Source organism: Seriola aureovittata, chromosome 20 (genome assembly GCF_021018895.1).
Source record: "Seriola aureovittata isolate HTS-2021-v1 ecotype China chromosome 20, ASM2101889v1, whole genome shotgun sequence".
Classification (NCBI taxonomy): Eukaryota; Metazoa; Chordata; class Actinopteri; order Carangiformes; family Carangidae; genus Seriola; species Seriola aureovittata.
Window position 1 is genome coordinate 14,475,285 of NC_079383.1, and position 19,975 is coordinate 14,495,259.

The 19,975-nt window shown below is 41.4% G+C and overlaps 2 protein-coding genes across 4 annotated transcripts in view; one reads left to right on the plus strand and one right to left on the minus strand.

The window, feature by feature from the left end:
- vill (villin-like) lies at positions 1-15,019 on the plus strand. Of its 2 annotated transcripts, XM_056364107.1 has the most exons (21): positions 1-175; positions 1,354-1,392; positions 5,779-5,862; positions 6,016-6,090; positions 6,209-6,408; positions 6,814-6,922; positions 7,272-7,382; positions 8,811-9,016; positions 9,138-9,216; positions 9,312-9,410; positions 9,635-9,788; positions 10,415-10,515; positions 10,613-10,750; positions 10,865-11,023; positions 11,300-11,479; positions 11,595-11,740; positions 12,171-12,315; positions 12,711-12,899; positions 13,214-13,282; positions 13,459-13,797; positions 14,504-15,019. In XM_056364107.1, the coding sequence occupies exons 1-21, from the start codon at positions 131-133 to the stop codon at positions 14,615-14,617; spliced, it is 2,781 nt and encodes a 926-aa protein (XP_056220082.1). In that variant the 5' UTR covers positions 1-130; the 3' UTR covers positions 14,618-15,019. The 2 variants fall into 2 exon arrangements, with proteins under 2 accessions (XP_056220082.1, XP_056220083.1); XM_056364108.1 differs by lacking the exon at positions 1,354-1,392.
- plcd1a (phospholipase C, delta 1a) overlaps positions 15,017-19,975 on the minus strand; it is a 15,687-nt gene continuing 10,728 nt past the window's right edge. For both annotated transcript variants that reach the window (XM_056364110.1, XM_056364109.1), the window contains exons 8-15: positions 19,769-19,921; positions 18,566-18,715; positions 18,296-18,452; positions 18,062-18,178; positions 17,773-17,951; positions 16,552-16,687; positions 16,274-16,423; positions 15,017-15,924 (exon numbers count right to left, since the gene is read on the minus strand). In XM_056364110.1, the coding sequence (XP_056220085.1) occupies positions 15,833-15,924; positions 16,274-16,423; positions 16,552-16,687; positions 17,773-17,951; positions 18,062-18,178; positions 18,296-18,452; positions 18,566-18,715; positions 19,769-19,921 (1,134 nt within the window). In that variant the 3' untranslated portion in view covers positions 15,017-15,832. The remainder of the gene's footprint in view (positions 15,925-16,273; positions 16,424-16,551; positions 16,688-17,772; positions 17,952-18,061; positions 18,179-18,295; positions 18,453-18,565; positions 18,716-19,768; positions 19,922-19,975) is intronic.

Sequence of the window (19,975 nt, forward strand, 5' to 3'; positions counted from 1 at the left end):
AGTGGATTAGGCATTACAGAGCTTATTGTTCAAGCCTGAAGAATTTTTTTTTACACTTAACTTACCACTTGCCCCTCAGATATGTGGGGACTGAAGTTCACCACGTTGTTGAAATGATCATATTTTCATAATGGAGCCCAGGACGGAATCTAAAAATGAAAAGCCGTGGTCAAAGGTAAGAAAAACTTGAGCCTGTTAACTTGAAGCTGTTGGTTAAGAAGAAAACTAGTTTGGTTACATAACATTGTGTTCTTCAGGTTCCCTGGCAGGGATTGCGTGAACTATATAAGGCAAAGACAAGTGTAATTAGGTGTATCCCCAAACAGAAAACATCAGCAAGCAGCCTGATCCATGATTCATGCTCTGACTGCAATGTTTAACAAAAGAAGTTTATAGATTCTTCACACAGTCTGGAAATGTTTGGGGGCGCCAGCAGAAGCAGCGTTTGATGATTTTGCTGGGGAAATAACGGAGTCTTTATGAGAGCAGGCTGTTTGAATTCTGATGTGCCATTTTCTCATAGCTCAAGGTTATCTTTAGCTACAAAACAAGTAACACATAATTCATTTCTCTTGTATCTTTTACATACAATTCAGTGTTGACGACGGATTAGCATCCGCGCTCTGCAAAAAGACTTTCCCTTTCTATTACTTTAAAAAGTGTGCAAATCACTTTGGATACAGTGTGTTAATACATCCTCACAGTCAGCAAACAAATGCAAACACAAGCTGCCAATGCCTTCTCCACTGGGAGATCAAAGCCCAGAGCTGTAAACCTTCAATAATGTCAAGCGTTCCTCCTTGAGTGTCTGTGTGAGTAGGCACAGAATGAGAGATTTAGCCACAGAAAGCCTCTGATTCCTTTCCAATACCACTCAGAGCTCCTTGAGTCCAAGTCCCCCATCTGCTAGTTGTAACAGTTGTGAAATGAATAATTGGTGTCAAGTGGCTCCTGTAATGCCCACTGTGCTGCCGAGGGCTCAACTCGAACGTAAACACACGACTCCGGCTGGCTACTTAAAGCCAGGACCACGAGTGACGCTGGGGTCCATTTCAACCCAGGAATTGTAGATGATTCTCTCAAGCATTTTCCAAATCCCGTCATTCTGCCAAAAACCAAGCCAGCATCTCCACTAAAAAACTGGGAAACTGTGAGAAGAGGCGTATTTAAGGCTGCAGTGTTGTAAATATCGCAACAGGAAATTGCAGGTGTGTTCAGACCTGGGTGTGGAGATAAATACATCCAGCCCTCCCTGGCACACACACACTCCAGAGTACACACAGGAGGAAAAGCCTAGCGATACTTTATTACATAAAAGACATCATCTCACCGATCTACCTCCACAACTTGCAGGAGACAGCCAGGCCTTCACTCCGCCAGACGCAACACAAGGTAGGACCCATACTTTTATTTTGGTATCATATTTCCATAGATTATTCTGAAGCTCTCCATTCATTTCTTTTAACTGAATAACTGCAATTTGGAAAGAATCGCATCCTTATTATCATATTTGTTGATAAATATTCTTTCAAACAGACTTCATATAGTGTTTTTAAACCTACATAATTTCATATTAGCTACACACCAGGAGATTAATGGAGTTCAGGATGTATTCAGAGCATTAACAAATCTCATTCTGTACGCTGAGGCAGGGGACTCCACAGATTAATTGATGTGCAACCAGTCTTTCCTGTCACAGTAATGGAAGCACGGCTGGTCTTCAGTTTATCTTGTCAGAAATTATTTGCTCAGGTTTTTCATCTGTTCTGAGCGGGATCAGATTTCACAATACAATAGTTATTTTCCCTTCACAACAGGGAGTTGCCACTGCAGCCGAGGTCTTCTACAACTGGCAATAAGCAGCGCCATTTAGTCATGTTATTATGTCAATTAAATGAAATAAATGAATTAAAGCAAAGTGGGGGAGAGGGATACTTATTCTCCTCTTCATCCAGTTTTTGTGGGGAAATTGAATTGGATAATAAACTCTTGTAACTGGTTATTTTATCACAATTACATCGGTTGAGAGTCAGACCCTGTGTTTTAAATGGAGTAGTAGGTTTGCTTTGATTTCATTTTTGTTTTACAGAAAATCATTAGTCTCATCAGCCAAATATAATTTGCCATATTATTACTTTAATCTTACTAAAGAACGCTGTTACCTTTACACATGCCTGCAGGGTGTGGCCCACACTTTGCCCACATAATAGATAAATCAGTGAATAGGGCGTGTGATTTTGAGGGGTGATTACTGCTTCATTCATTTTATTCTTTTGAATGGAAGCATTCACAATATTAAACATGAATGTTTTATTTTGATATACTGTGCCAGAGTTAGCTTAAAGCTCATTTTCACTTGCAGTAATTTAAGACATACATGTAGTGACAGAACAGCACTGAACAAACAGGAGAAGTCCACTTAATGCAAAAGTATTACTAATTGCATGATACGTACCGGCAGTAAGTGCAGGCCTATGTTAGACAAATTGGAAACAAGGATATTTGTATACAAACAGACAGGTAGTGCTTCCAGTGTTGGGTAGATTTTAACAGACCTTTCAGTTTAGCTTTAAAGTGAGACTGTGTAGCTGAATGAACACACGATACAATCCTCCTCTTTTTTTATTGATTTATAGAATAGTTGAGTTCATGAGTAACAAAACACACCCTTAATCAATTTAGTACACTCAGGACTTTGGTTGCTACAGCCTCACTTGGTCTAGTATGACCAGTAGCTTTGGGTGGCTAACATTAGCTAAATATAAAGTTTGCTAACTTAAGGTAGATATTGGTATGTAATTGATATTTCTACGTCAATTGGCTGATTTTATGACTTTTCTCTAAATGCTACTGTTACACTATGTTTTGGCTTTCACTATTACTCCATAATTGTTACTGCTGGCCACAGTGACTGTTCGTATAAAGTTAAGTAGTTTTGCTTTAAAGCTACTAACTGTAGCGCAACTGTATGTATTATGTCATTCTTAAGATATTGTAAAATGATTTCAGCATGACTCAGTCTTTGCCTCTCAGCACTCATCAGACTCACACACTAAAAGCCAGATTGAGCAGGAGCCAACTAGAGCCTAAACCCAGTCATTTTATTTAAATCTCAATCTTTTTTCTGTTTGCTTTGTGTGTGTGTCACCTATTTATCTGAATACCTAAATACCAGAGCTTTGATAAGGGTGTGGTTAACATCCTGGTCGAGTACAGCTGACCTGATCTATCTCGCCTCACCTGAACACCACCCGCCCCATTAATCACTGCCCAGTGAGACATTCTATTACTAAACCTGGAGTAATGATTAGACTCTGAGGCAGAGAGCAATAAAAGAGCCGTGAATTATAGCTTGGTTATTTTTCCGGAGGGTAACTGCAACCACCGTCGCCCCAGCTATTGACAAATATATCATGTATGCATGGATACTGTGTTTGCATTGCTGATATGTTGCAAGCTGCGTAACATCCCACCGAGCCTGTTTCCATACAGCGTGTCACCACTAAGCCTATATTCTTGGCTCAGCTGCTGATAGTGTGTTTGTTCATCAGTGCTGTTGTTTCTGATATCTGAGTCAAGAGGCAGTCTAAGCGCTGCTGATTGCAGAACTTGAATGTTGCTATGGCACCAAGCTGACACTCATTAGGGGGATTAGAAGTGTTTCGCTGTCAGTGATCCAATCTTTTAAAATGGCTCAGTTGTCACTTTAGAGACATCTGTTTCCAATGATGAGAAAACTCTTCAGGATGAGCAGTGAGGAGGTCTCAAAGCTACATTTTTACTTTGGAGGAGTTTCTAACAAAAATGTGTTTTCTAATGCACTATTTAAGGTTCTAACCCATATTTAAAAATGTTTGAAACAAGCAATAGTGAAAGAAGTATGAAAATCAGAGTTCTCAGCTTACTGTTTGGGTTTTCCTGTCTGCAACCTCATTGTTTTGATTCACTCTTATTGCTCTCATTGCATCGTTTTGTGCAACAGGCAGCCATTTAGCAAAAAGGCTAAAAACCATGTGTACAGCACTTACTGTAACACCACCGACCGCAGACTGACAAACGTAACGACTAACTGGTGAACATAGTGGAGCACTTAGCAGCTAAATAGCCAGATGTTTCCCTCAAAAGTTGTAAACCAAAAACAGAGCTTAAAGAGAGTTAAAATATTGGACTTACATTCATCAAGAAGCCAAACACACAGCTCCAATTAATGCTAACATTGCTCTGTAACTGTTGGATGTGTAAACAGGAAACTGTTTGCTGATGACATACTTTTTTAGGCCAACCCGGAAGTTAGCATCATCCTGGTTCCCTGGACAAAAAGCCAATGGGATTTTTACATTGGCTTTTGGATTATTGCAGCAAATAAGATCTGTGACAAACAAAGGTGTTTGATACTTATTGCAGGTTTAAATAAAACAGGCAATGCAACAATGCAAATATACTTAAATATTACCTAAACTATATGACATATAAAAGGTCCATGTAAAAACAAAACAAACAAACAATAAAATTAAAGTTTATTAAAGTAGTGAAAAGTAGCAAACTAGAAATATAAAACGTCTCAAAACAGGAACCGGAAGAAGGCTTAAAACTGCTAAAGTACGATACATAAGTAAACGTGCGAAGCTACATTCCACTATTGATCACAGATTCTTATAGTTTAAATCATGCTTCTCCATCAGAAACCGTATTCACGTAATTAACATCTCACAATTAATTAGGTTAACTGGCAACAGGTGAGATAAAACGAGCTTCCCAGAAAGGCCTAGTCTTCCTGAAGTGAAGACGGTGAGGTGTCACTAAACATTTAAGAATAAGAATCAATGTTTCTCAACGTAAAATTGCGAAGAATTCTGAGATTTAATTGTCTATAGTACACAATGTCATTAAAAGATTCAGATAATCTGAGGAAATCTCTGTAAGCAAGGGGCAAGGCTGAAAACCAATATTGGATGGCCGTGGTCTTCGGGCCCTCAGACGGCACTGCATTAAAAACAGACACGATTCCGTTGTGGACGTCACTGCGTGGGCTCAGAAACTCTGTGAACACAGTTCGTCGCTGCTTCCGCAAACGCAAGATGAAACTCCACCATGCAAAGAGGAAAATCTGGTGTCCCGAGCTCATTTAAAATGGACTGTGGCGAAGTGAGAAAACTGTCCTGTGGTCTGACGAGTCGACATATGGAAATCATGGACGCCGCGTTCTCCGGGTTAAAGAGTAATCCGGCTCGGTGTGGGGATGCGTTAGTGCACATGGCATGGGTAACCTGCACATTTGTGAAGGCACCATTAATGCTGGACGATATAAACAGGTTTTTTGGAGCGATATATGCTGCCAAGTAGACGGCGTCTTTTTCAGGGAAGGCCTTGCCTTTTTCACATTCTGCACGTGCTTGTCGCCCATTGGCAATGTTTGGCGAATTATGAAACTTAAAATACGTCAAAGGAGACCCCGAACTGTTGAGCAGGGGAAATCGTACATCAAGCATGAATGGGAAAACATTCCACCTTCAAAATTAAAGCAACTGGGTCTCAGATCCCAGAAACGATGAAATTTCTTAGTTTCAGCATTTGATGTGTCTTTGTGCTCTTTTCAATTAAACATGGGGTTTTAATGTTTGACAAATCACATTGTTTTTATTTAGGTTTTACACAGCATCCCAACTTTTTTGGAAGCAGGGCTGTACATAAAGCTTAAGAGAAACTGAGTTTGGTGTATGCAAAAAAAACCAAATGAGAATCTCATTGCTTTTTGCTTTATATGTTCGTTTGTTTCAGTTCAGCAGAATGATGAGCGATGACAATCAAGACGCATTTAGAAGTGTCAGCCGAAAGCCAGGCCTGCAGATATGGACCATCAATGTGAGTCAGCCGCTAAAACAAATTATCATGCAACCCACGTTACTGTGAATGTGGGCATTACTGGTCCCTATGGTTAAAGTCGGGCGCGGCATGCTGAAATCTTACTTTTGTGTAAGATTTCACAATATTTAACATGTTTTTGTCGTTATTCAGAACATGCAGATGGTGCCTGTTCCAGCCCAAGGCTTTGGTAACTTCTTTGAAGGAGACTGTTACATTGTTCTGTATGTGAGTACAATGCTGGCTGATTTCCCAAGAGGCTGCAGCTAGGCTCAGCATTAACGCCTGGATAGTATGTATGTGCAAGTGTTAAAACTCCTGTGTTTTTTTTCATGTTTCTCACCAGATAAGTCAGAGCAAGGGTTCGGGCCAGTCTGCTGACATTCACTACTGGATAGGAAAGTCCTCCTCTCAGGACGAGCAAGGTGCAGCGGCCATCTACGTCACCCAGCTGGATGAATACCTGGGTGGGAGTCCGGTGCAGCACAGGGAGGTGCAGGGCAGTGAGTCACCCCGCTTCAGGAGCTACTTCAAAAATGGCCTCATGTGAGTCAAAGAAAAAAGGGGCTGGTATGTGAACTAGAAGTTGGCGGTTACAAAATAAAGAGAGGGAGACACACACACTTATGTTGTAATCTTCCGCAGACGTGGTTTACAACACTAATCCCTCTGTATGAAATCATTATGACACAAATTACACTTGTTGAGGCTCAGCAAAGAAAAACACAATTTTCTCTCATCCAGTGAATTAACCTTCAACTTCCTGTTGTGTTTTTTGCTTCATGCTCATGAAACGTTAAGGTGACTTTCAAAATTAACAAACAATAAATCCTCCCAGGTGCTTTTTTTTTTTTTTTTGCATTCATACTTCTGCATACTGGCATATTTTTTTTTTTTTTTTTTTATTACACTTGAACTTTGCTCATGTGCAGTGTACCGATCTCTCCTCAGCTACAAGAAGGGTGGAGTGGCCTCGGGCTTTCACCACGTTGACACGAACGTGTACAATGTCCTGCGACTGCTGCACGTCAAAGGGAGGAAGCACGTCACAGCCGCAGAGGTATACAGACAGGAATATAAAGGGCTATGACGGGGGTAGATGACTGGGACGTACTGCCTGGCCCAGGACTTCCCACTGGAGACAACACAGGCTTCACACAGCCACCGTGTTGACACTCACTCTTTATTAAAAAAAAAAAAAAAAGGCATGCTTGTTGATATCGCTGTCAAAGTAGGTGTTATTTGTCTGAGCAGCGCTAAGACTGTGTAGCAGTTATTTAATATTTCCCTATGTTAACAGTATTTGTTTCTCTCTGAGCGTTTTATGACACGATAAGCTATTCATTTGAATAAAGGGAAATTACTCGATAACCCTCCATCGTGCTGAAGTTCGTGACGTTTGTGTGCAGGTGGAGGTGTCGTGGAACAGCTTTAACACCGGAGATATATTCCTCCTGGATATGGGGAAAGCCATAGTGCAGTGGAACGGCCCCCAGAGCAACAGGAGGGAGAAGCTCAAGGTAATCCTCCTCTCCGATTAGTCACAAAAGCACTTAAAGTAGCAAAAGTAAAAGAACTCATTACACAGGATGGCTTCTTTTAGAGGTCTGTGTTATTATAGTACTGCATCACTATAATTGCTGTATTAACACGAAAGCAGCGAGGTTGAGGTGGAGCAAATTATGAAGGCAATTAAAATGGGTTGCATGTAACATCTGAATATGCAAAGTAACTTGTGCAGCACAGCAATACAGTGGTGTAAAAAGGTCTTTATTGCCTACGGTAAATATGTAGTGAGGTGTAGTGAACGTCACATTTTAAAGTTGCACAGAATTACTACTTCAAAAGTGTGTATTTAAGCCCAGTACTTGAGGGAATGTACCTCCTTTTTTATATTTACACTACTAGTGTAAGTGGACATATAAAAACTTAAAGGTGGTTCCCCTGTGGAGCAAAACTGTGTAGAGGTCTTACAAAAGTGTTGAATGCATTTCCTCCCACATAGAACACACAACCTCCCACATATATATATTTTTTTATAACTACTGTGTTGACACATAGCTGTGTTTTGTTGGCACGTTACGACCACCAACTGTCAATCAGTGGAGTAGCATGAACCGGATGCCAGCTGTGTGCTCACGCCTGCGCACGGTACCAGCAAAAGTGGGATCCACTCATAAAAAACATCGCTTAATATTGCTACTAATGGTCAATAATAGAAATATATTTCTTTAGTACCTTTTTCATTCAATATTTTTTTTGTTTCACAAATGTGTGGAATCACATTAAAAAAACCTCTATATTCAAATATATTGGATTTAATTTTTTTGTTTTTATTTATTTTTTTATATGTCTCTCTATCCTTCAAGAATCTCTGAAGACTCATCTCTTCTGAGAGAACCTCCTCTCCTAACACTTCTAACATCCTAACGTGACTAACAAACACTTACCTACCTTCTTTACTTGATCTCCTTTCTACTTATTAAACACACAGCACTTAGTGCTTACACCAAGGTCTTCCACCGCACTGACGCCTTAGAGATGTCTCTCACTTGTAAGTTCTGTCGGATAAAAGCGTCTGCCAAATGAGTAACTGTAAATTTTTGAAATGTAAATCATTGCACAGTCCATTACACATCACAATCAAATAAAAGGAAAACAGAAAACCACAAAGAACAGCACTGTTTCCAGGCACCACAGTCACAGTCACTGAAATGTAGGGAGAGCAATTTTTCAAACTCTACTTATAAAGTTTGTAACTGTCTATTAAATGTGAAGAAGACAACAGAAAAAGTCAGAAAGAACTAGTTGTGATTCATTTTGCCATTCTTGTGATTTATAGATCATTTGACAGTATTAATAGTGAAAGCTTTCCATCGTGTGGGTCTTTTTTTTTAATGACAACAAGGATTCTACTCACTTGGCTTTCATACCTCCTCTCTGTGCAGGCGGTGCTGTTGGCTCAGGACATCCGCGACAGGGAGAGAGGAGGTCGCGCTCAGATCGGTTTGGTGGAGGGAGGAGATGAGCAGGACTCCCCGGAGCTGATGAAGGTCATGACGGCGGTGCTCGGCCAAAGAACCGGGTCGCTGAAAGAGGCCGTCCCCGACGACAGACCCGGTCAAGCACAGAACGGCAGCGTCAGGCTGTACCAGTAAGGATGATGAACCATTGCATTGCTGTCACAGTTGTGGGATAATGGTACCTTTTTTTTTTGTTGGTTTTTAGCTATTTAACAGCTTCATAAATTGTTTCTTCTCGTTTCTGTCTTCCAGCGTTTTTGAAAATAGCGGGAATCTCGTGGTTCAAGAAGTGGCCACGCAACCTCTAACTCAAGACCTGCTGCACTCCTCTGTAATTGGCTTTTATCCTCCAAACGTGTTCTGCGGAAACTGTTTATGTAGAAAAATCGTGTCCTGTCTCAACGTCTTCTCTTCTCTCGCTGTCAGGACTGTTACATCGCAGACCAGGGCGGCTCTAGTGTGATGGTGTGGAAAGGCAAACAGGCCTCCAAGGAAGAGCGGCGAGAAGCTCTGAACAGGGCAGTGGTGAGTTTTGAATGATTAAATCTACAATATATCGGAAGGTCAAGCCAGAACGATACTTTCTCCAGATGAGGTCAGTATATCACAAATAAAAAGGTCACACCCCTAGGTATATTTCCTTTTTTGATTAAAAGATCATTACTCAATATTAAGGTTTTTGTTTTGCCAGAATCATTAAATGAAACTGTATCATGAGAGACACTTTGTCCACTCACCTTTTCTACCAGGGCTACATCAAAGCCAAGAACTACCCACCCAGCACCACTGTAGAGGTGATGACGGAGGGAGGAGAGTCGGCATTGTTCAAGCACCTGTTCAAATCCTGGAGAGACAAAGGGCAAACTCAGGGTCTGGGTACCACCTACAGCGTGGGGAAGATAGGTACAGCTCTCGTCTGATTCACCTCTGGGTCAAATTTCTTTTTATTTATTTTCTTTAATTTTCTTATACACTAAAGACATTTTAACACACTATGCCTAGCGTGTTTCAATTAGGATTGATGATATTGATATTTGATGTAATGGATTGATGAGGTGATCGATGATTGAACAAAATGTTGTGACATTTATAATCACTACATAAAAAGTATGCAATATAACTATGAAATTGTGAGGTAATGCAAAAAAAAATGTTTTAAACTCGGTTTGTTATTATGAAATATTTTTCCATTGTTTGTCCTTTTTGTTTAATTTCAGCAGGTTTTTTTTATTCTCAGTATGTTCTTTTTAAAAAAAAAACTTTTAATGACTTTTCATCACAAAACCTTTCTGTGAGTCGAGGCGACAAGGCCGCCATGATTGGCTGTGTAATTATTCAGAGTAAGGTCAGCAGCAATGACCTGCAATTCAGTTATTTTATTGTGGGGAAAGGAAAAATCATTCCATAGTTGAACAAAATTTCAGATATAGAATTATTTCCCGATTTTTGGTTGGATAATATATTTTGTCGATACATACAGAACTTTCAAATTCTCAGTTGTCTTAATGTATGATGCATTAAATTTACAGCTAAGGTTGACCAAGTGAAGTTCGATGTGATGGAGCTCCACGCTCGTCCTGAACTGGCAGCACAGCAGCGCATGGTAGACGACGCATCTGGAGATGTTAAGGTGAGCATCCAGACAGACCCGCAGAGCAGATGTGCTGCTGACTTCGTGCGGTCAGCGGTCCAAATGACATTTCTGTAAATGTTTCTGTCTTCGTCAGGTGTGGCGCATCGAGAACCTGGAGCTGGCCGAAGTGAATCCAAGTACTTACGGACAGTTCTATGGAGGAGACTGCTACTTGGTATTGTACACGTATCAGAGGTCGAACAAGCAGCAGTACATCCTCTACATGTGGCAGGTCGGCAGCATCACAAACACATCTAAACTTTCATTTCATTTAAAATCGCTCTCTTTGTTTCTGTTCAACTGAGAACACGACTTTGTTTTAACCTGGTTTTGTGTCTCGCGCCAGGGCCGTCATGCCACCAAAGACGAGATCACAGCGTGCGCCTACCAGGCTGTCAACATTGATAACGAATACAATGGAGCCCCGGTGCAGGTCAGGGTGGTGATGGGAAAAGAGCCGCGCCACTTCCTGGCTATTTTCAAAGGCAAACTCATCATCTTCGAGGTATGATTTTGTTTTTTTCTGTTGCACAGCAGATGCTCAAATGCAAAAAAATATATATATCTTGGTTGGGTGTGATATCATAGGAATTATTACTGTAATCTGGTAAGAAACATCACGACATTAATCCTACAGGCTCGGAAAAATTCACAAATAACACTTATCAAATCTGCAAGTAGAAGAAAGATGCAAAAACATTAATTAGTTGTGAAGTGCATATCCTGTATGTGTTATTGTGTGCCAATCTCAACACGCACTTCATTCTGTGTGTGGCTAAAGGGCGGTACAGGTCGCCCGGGTGCGGTCAACCCTGACGCGGGTGCCAGGCTGTTCCAGGTAAGAGGGACTAATGAGCTGAACACCAAGGCCACTGAAGTGCTGGCAAGGGCCTCGTCCCTCAACACCAACGACGTTTTCCTTCTGAAGACCGATCACATATGCTACCTGTGGTACGGAAAGGTAAGTGCATCACAGACGAGCCCCTTTCAACAAATAAAAAAAAAAAAATGTACATTTGTTTGTGCTTTCACGCTGATCCGTATTTTGTTTGCTGCCTGGGTCTTTCTGTGTCCAGGGCTGCAGCGGCGACGAGAGGGTGATGGGGAGAGCGATGTCTGATGTGCTGTCCAAGCAGGACAAGCAGGTGGTGATGGAGGGCCAGGAGCCAGCTGAATTCTGGGTAGCCCTGGGAGGAAAGGCCCCCTATGCCAGTGACAAGAGGTAAACACAGACGACGGCGGCAGCAGCATCACACCTCTGAATCAGGATTTTTTTGTGATTGGTGTTTGTGAAGATGCCTTTCAGGTAGCTGGCAATCTTCCTGTTCATTTCTCCTCCCTGCTAGACGAATTGCATGCTATTTTTTATTATTTATTATTTCAAATCAGGTAGAGAATAACTATTATAATAACTTATAAACAAGGCACTGTCTTCAGAATTCATTCAAAAGGCTCTTCAATCATATTTTGAACCATTAATAAGCTTAAATTTAAATCTGCATGGAATATTTTTATATCAAGGTCAGTGGAATATGCCCAATGTCATCTGAAGCCAGTGAAATAAAGCATCCACACACACACACAAACACACACACACATAAACAGAGCAGATTATACAGTTTTTATGACGGAACGGGTCTGTGTAATTTCAGACTGCAGAAGGAGGAGCCTCCTCACAGTCCCCGGCTGTTTGAATGCTCCAATCAGACGGGTCAGTTTAGGATGACCGAGGTGGATGACTTCGCCCAGAGTGACCTGGACGAGGAGGACGTCATGCTGCTGGACACCTGGGAGGAGGTGAGAGGTCAAATGGCCTCAGCCAGAAATACATCATCTGCTTGGGAACTGGGAATTGGACAGTAAAATTTACTAAACGTGTTTTCCTTTTTAAAGCGGTTTAAATGTCAGTAATCGATGAAAGCATTTTAATTTTTAGTTTTACGTTACAGCATCATAATTGGTTACATTGTCAGTAGTTTTTCTGTAAACCCTGAAAGAAGTTGATAGTAGTTGACTAACAGTTAAGTGTCAGCTGAAAAATTAGAGAAGAAATCTCCTGAAATGCCACTGGAAGCCATGGAAGTTGCTGAAGTGTAACTTTCTTCGTTTTTCTCTCACTTCTGCTCTGGAGTCGATTATTAAAATATATCCCATCTGTTATTCTCTCACTTCTTCCCTCCAAATCGCCTCAGATTTTCCTGTGGGTTGGAAAATCAGCCAACCAGCATGAGACCAAAGAGGCTTGGCACAGCGCACAGGAATACCTGAGGACCCACCCTGCGGGCCGTGACCCGGACACGCCCATCATCTTTGTCAAACAGGGATATGAGCCGCCCACCTTCACCGGCTGGTTCAACGCATGGGATCCCCATAAGTGGAGCGTGAGTTTAGTAGACTCCCTTTGATCTCAGCGGGAAGCACCAGAGTTTTATTAACAGACTAACGCGGCGATGATCAAGGCATGACAGAGCGCTATTCATAGTAGTGTATCGGTGTACATTTCCATTTCATCAATACTGATTGTGCCACAAATATCACATGAATGCTGAGAATAATCTTGTGTGAACAAATCATCTCAGGAATTAGGAAGAGCAAACAGTCACATGTGGATGATTTAATAGATTTGTTTCTGAAGATGATGAAGACCCCGCATGCTTACTAATCTTCCCTCCTGGCTCACTTGATCTTTTAACAGGGAGGAAACTCCTATGAGGAGATGAAAAAAAAGCTGAGTGATCCTGCATCTCTCTCACAGATCACTGTTGTAAGTGATTGACTAACACTAATCCTAACTCTAATTGACATGTATTAATATCAGCCATGTAATGTCTCCAGTGTGATAAATATAATGTCACTAATCTGTGAATGTTTGTACACTTTTGATGTTTTTTCTCCCAAATGTCATGTACAAGTTAACAAGCTCACCTCTCGCATCTGCAGGACCTGAACAACACGAACCTGAGTAAGAGTTCAGTTGGGACGGGTGGGGGTGGTTACAGGGCTCCAGGTGGCCCTGTGAGCTCCCCTCCTCTCTACAGGGTCCATGGGGGTGATCTGTCCCCGAGGCCCTCCACTCCCACCAGCCCGTCCACTCAGAGAGCCCAGCCCCCTGTGTCTATGAACTTGTCCCCATCTGCTAGCTTCACTCCGTCGTCCCCGGCAGCCGGTGGCACCGTGTCCCCCTCTGCTGGAGGCTCTGGGATGTATCTGGACCCGGAGCTGCTCATCAACAAGTCTCCCAGCGAGCTGCCGCAGGGAGTGGAGCCCGACCAGAGAGAGGTTGGTGCAGGATTCTGGATGTGGTGCGAATGGCACAGCAACATGGAAATCAGTGTGAATGTATCTGCCTAACCAAATCCAATGCATTATTTTCATACTGAGGCTACAGTAACATTTCAGGCAAATACACTAAGATTAAACAACTTCATTTGATGGTTTTCCTGTAATATTTTTATAGTGTGTTGTAGTGTTTTAGTGCAGTAGCTTTGTGTCGATGTGGAGCGGTTGTTGCAGGAAAGCTCTGGAGTCACACTCTGTGTGAACTAAATACTGAAGTTCAGCAGCTGTTTCTCAACCAGCAGCAGCAGCAGCCTCACCTGTCGCTTCACCTGTCGCTTCACCTGTCACCGAGAGACATACAAAATAACTACAGAGGCACAGAGATGCAAATACATGCAAAACAGCTGCAAACAGATGCAAACGACAAAGACACACAAAATGCCTCCGAAGAGACATTACGTTACCATAAAGAAATAAAACAACTACAAGGAGATTCAAAATGGCCACAGAGCATTGCGATGTGACTCCAAATGGACCCTGTATCCTTTTCTAGTTGTTTTGTGTCTCTCTGTCTTGCTCCCACATAAGGAGGGGTGGCGGGGCCTTTAACCTTAACCTAACATGTGATTTGTATGCTGATGCACTAACGCTGCCTGGACAGTAGGGGTCAGTCTAACCGTTTCTGTCCTCTGCACTCTGGTCACAGGCCCACCTGTCAGATGTGGACTTTGAGAACCTGCTCGGCACGAGTCGGCCAGACTTCCAGCGTCTGCCAAAGTGGAGGCAGAATGACTTGAAGAAAAAAGCGGGACTGTTCTGAGAAGGATTTCCTGTTGGAATCAAACGTGTCATTTTAGCTGTTGCTGAGAAAGACAGGACTGTTAGCGGTCTTCATCTGAATAACATGATGTATTTTCACCCATCAGTGACATTAGAGTGATTATAACAGCTGCATAGAAATGTAAAGCTTAACATGATTATTAAAAATGACACATTTAATGCACATGACTGAAATTAATATAAAATACATATATAATATATATATATATATATATATATATATATAAAGATTCCTCAGAATTGTTATGCTTTATACTTTTATCTATATTTAAAATGTTTGAATGTGATCATACAGTGATCAAGGTTTTTTTTTTTTTTTTTTTTTTTTGGCCATATTATTGTCATTTGCTGAATCACATATGAATAAATACACAAAACCTTCGACCGACTATCAGAGTTTTATTTGAGAGCTAGTGCAAATGTGGATAAGTGACACGAGGCACTGACAGTCATAAGTTTGTCATGGAAAAACAAATGGTAAAAAATACAAATAAAGTATGATTTTTTTTTAAATATTAGGATTTTCTTGACATAAAATACTTGTAAAGTGAAGTTCAACATGTCTAGAGTAGATTCATATAATATACAGTTAATGTGCTCATAACAACAAGGAAGTTATAAAGCATTTTGAGTCTTTTTTAAAAGAGAGGTTAATCGCACTATTACAAAAATGATTAGACACGTGGACACATGCGCACAGACATGTATACCATTCATACTGCTCGACAAATACACCGTTTCCATGAGTTATGGCCTGTATGATTCTGAAGGGAAATATATAAAAGTCTGTAAAATATGAAAATACTTTTCAGAGATTCGTACAATACTAATTATTGTACTCTTCCCCGATATGGCAAACACAGTTTTTTGACTTCCTTTAAATAATTTCCTACACCAATTTTTCACAGCTCTTTCATTCACATTTTCATTCATCCTTGTCTTGTTGCCGTACAGGTACTGTCAGCCACTATTTAAAAAGCTAAAATTATACAATAACAGGAAAGCGTCAGAGACAACTGTGAGTGTTTCTTGGCAGACGACAAAATGTTTCCTCCATGAAAGACGCTTTTGAAGTATTTGGTCAGAGTTATATTATTTAGCTTTAAAACTGGACAAAATCTTCTTTTTTTTTTTTTCAAGAGTTTCCAAAAACACGCTGTTCCATCCTGGCATGAGGCTTTTCCACATGCTGGGTCTACTGGACGTCCAGGAGCATGAGGTGCACAAACAGTCCAGCAGAGCAAATGACGTCACCTCTCTTGGTGAGCAGAGGGACGTGGCGATATCCTGGGGGAGAGTTGGGGGGGGGGGGGGGGGGGGGGGGAGTGAGTGAGTTTTTAGCTTTGTCAGCAAATCAGAGTTTTGTTTATGATTCACATGTGTTTAACTGTAGAAAAAACTGGAGACACTCTTATTTTGAAATGAAACAACAATGCTGGTTATCCTGTCATAGCAACCACACAATTCTTTGTATCTTCACTTGGCACTTGATTATATGTTAAGTAGTGCAATACTTCAATATTTCAGTCTTTGTAGTCTCGAGGATAACTTCCTGTTGTGACTGTACTCTCGTGTGTGTGATGTGGAGTCACTGATCACCCTCTCTACTCTTTGTTCAACATCTGGACTTCTTTACCGTTCTGTACACTGGTGAGTGGTAGACAGTACTGCCCGATGAAATCATTCTGGGTTGTTGAGTCATAGTCCTCCACCACAAACTGCACCATGGCCAGCTCTGGGACTTGGATGTTAAACTGGAAGCGCTCATTCCACATGGGGTTGAACCCTGCAGGGATGGATTATTGTTCAGATGATGTGACTCATTTAAAAAAGTTTGTGATGTTTGCTCTGTGGAAAACTGATAAATCTGTTGCTTGGAAAGACTCATCGTATGTGTATGTGTGTTATGCTCACCATTGTTTTCAATGTACTGCGTCTCCTTGCTGGCGTTGTCTGCTGGGACCCCGCAGATCTCCACTCTTACCAGAGGGTCCACAATGGATGTGTGTTTGTCCTTGTTGAGTTTCGGTAACTGCTGAGCTGAGATGACCTGTTGTATAGGGATGAAAAACACAAACGAAACCACAAAAATGTAACAAAAACTTTATCATTTTTACTGCATGTTCAGTCATTTGTAAATATCAGAGTGTGAATACAAACACTTATGGTACTAAATGGAGGTTTTGACCGCGAGTTGTGCTGTGGAGGAATGTTTTTTTTTTTTTGGTGGAAAGTAACTCTGCTTTATACCACCTACAGTTCAGGGCCATATATTGTAACTTTTACTCCACTATTATTTTTAAAGCTTTGATAGTGTGGATCATAAAACTGTTCTTGACGGACTGTAAGTGTGTGGGAATAACAGCCCTGACTTGGTTCAGATCATATCTTGAAGGCAGTTGCTTGTGCTGGTTCCATTGCTGATCATAAATCTGAGTGAATCACCACGATAGCTGGAGTCTTCTTTCAGCCAAACTTCCTGATGATCTCACATCTACCCGAACTCTAGCCACTTTCAAATCTAAATTCAAATCTCTTTTGCTCTCATTTCTCATTTGACTGGTTCCTCTACTGCACTTTTATTTCCCTTGATGCATTCGGAGCAACTTATAACTATTACTACTTATTACTGCATTAACTCCGCTATAACTTTTTTCTTTAAATTTTATGTATTTAAAATGTGTTCAATTTATTTATTTTAATCTCATTTTATGCTGTTACTTATCTATATCTGTTTTTTATTGCTCATTGTTTCTTAATGTTAATGCTTTCTTTTTCCTGTGTAAAGCACTTGCCTCTGTGTTTGAAATGTACTTCATAAATTAAGCTGCCTTGCTTTGCATATCATCACAAAATATAATTCACCACAATTATGTATCATTATTTATAGAAACCACCCAGAGTAGTTCAGATTTGCCCCTCCTTTATCAGCTGCAGCAGAAAAGTGAGTTGCATCAGTAATTCTAAACATAACGTTATTCTGAAATAGAGCAGGCTGCATTATGGGTGCTTTTACTTTTGGTACTTCAATTATATTTTGATGCTAATACTTTTGTACTTTTACATTAGTAACATTTTGAATGCCTTACTTGTAACAGAGTATATCTAACCGGCAATGTGAACAATCACGCTCACCATGACATGAAAGACCTTCCTCTGTAGCCAGGGTCCCTTGGTAAGTGTGTTGGGATCAAACTGAGAGGACAAACTTCTCTGGAATTCAGGCTTCAGGATGTAGCCGCTGAAACCGTTCGGCAGAAACCGTCCCTGGTTTAGGTGCATCTCTTTGGAGGGAGTCTGGAAGTTCAGCGCCACTAAAAAAAAAACGAGTCGGAGAGAGAAGGGATGATACCGTTGCTCCGCACTTTATATTTGTGACACTGACAGGCTGGATTTTTATGCAGATAGCACTGGGGGGGCGTACCTATCTGGCAGCCGACGTTCCACATGGGCACGGGGTTGTAGTTAGAGGAGTCGGTTCTGGAGCCCGCTGGGTAGATCCTACTGAGTTTGTCCATGTTGTGATGCATGTAGGCAGTAGCTGCGAAAACACATGAAAACGCTGATGCTTTAACACGCTCTCCTCCTGACAAGCCGTAATCAGGTTTGCTGTCTAACTCTAACATGTCGCTGAGGTCGGTTCCAGTTGCCTTTTTACCTGAGGAGTCCGCCAGGTTGAAAGCTTTACTCTCCTTAAAGGACGACATCTCGTAGAAGGCCTGGTTGTCTTTTGCGTGCTCGAAGCCGTTAAAGTGGACACTCTTACAGTAGATGACGATGTCCGAGAGCACTGTGGCAAGTTTGATCTTTGATTTCTGAAAAGAAACACAGGACAGCAGCTCAGCCATGTTCTGCCCAAACCTGATACCTGAAACAAAATCCTTTTGTCGCATTTACAACCAATGACTAATGAGCACTTTGAGCACACCTTTGACTTGGCTTTTTGTCCATTCTCCTTACAATCTGCCGCCTCATCCTCCTCAGACACCGTGTCTTCCTCTATGCTGTTGTTACCGGTGAAGGCAGCATCCAGTTTGTTCAGTCGTTTGCCCTTGATGAGGAACTTGCCCTTCAGCTCCTGCAATCAGACGGACGAAAATGTTTTTTTTTTTTTATTTGTTGCTGTGCAGTTTCTAAACACACGAGTCAAGATACTGTGCAGCATTATGGCACGCCACTGCTCCAAACAAGCCAATGAAAGAAAGGAAAATGTTGTGTTATGCATGCATCATAATTTCCTTTGAGGCTGATTGTGCCAGAAGCATTCATCCCACGGGTGTTACATTTGAAAGAGGAGTGCACACAAGGGCTTGGAGATGTCACCGAAAGTCGATTTGACATTCTGGTACCCTCCTCTCTTTGTGTCTCTCATAGCTCAATTTTCAAATCATCCTGCAGCATTTTCAGAGCTATACTTTTCCGTCAAAGCTACGCTGACCACAGTAAGGGTTAAAAGAGGAAGCATATGAGGAAAAAATGATACGAAAAGAACAAGAAGTACTGAATAATAGTGTAAAAACAAAAAGGAAAAGCAGAAAAGTGACTCAATAATTCTGAGGGAGGTTGGGGCTGTACACATCCCTTTTGTGTGTGAATACAAATCCTACTGCAGCTGTGTGTAGTCCTCACATGTCTGGTGGACAAACACTGAATACTTTTCACATACAAATGAGATTCCACGTGCTAACGAAGTCTCTCGTTAAGTAAGATATTCTCTCGCACGCTTCCAAGTCTCACAGTCAGATCTTATAACAACCCGCGATTCCAAAAACTGCTTCAACATGTCAATAAAATGCAAAACCCAAGTCTTCGTTTTGGTTTATCAACACACACACAGAAGGATCAGAGGCTTGAGATGGAGGCCGTTTGGATTATGTGGTAGTGGTTTATTTGGTGCTCACATAACGAGATGGGCCTTACTTCAATCTAATCAGCTTCCTTTCCCAGACAAATCTAATAGTCAAGTTAAAGTAAACAGGAAAGTGAAAAAAAAAAAAGCTGGCACAGTGGTTCATTAACTTAAGAGGTGGAATTTTTAGGCGTGGTCTTCCTTTGGTGTTTATTTGGGAGGGTATTTACAGCAAGGCTCTAAATACGCTGAATGTAATGTGTCTCAGTGAGCCCAGGTTACCTCAGGTGAGGGGAAGTTGGTCGGCATGGTTTTGCCCAGGGGCTTTGTGACCAAACCATCGCCCAGGATGGAAATCAAGTGATGGGCCATGAGCTTCTGTTGGTCCACGGTGCAGTGGTTCTCCAGGGACAGGATCACCGGGTAGTCCGACGTCTGGAAAACAAAGGAAACAATCATTCAGTGAAGGTGACGCTTATAGCTTCTCAA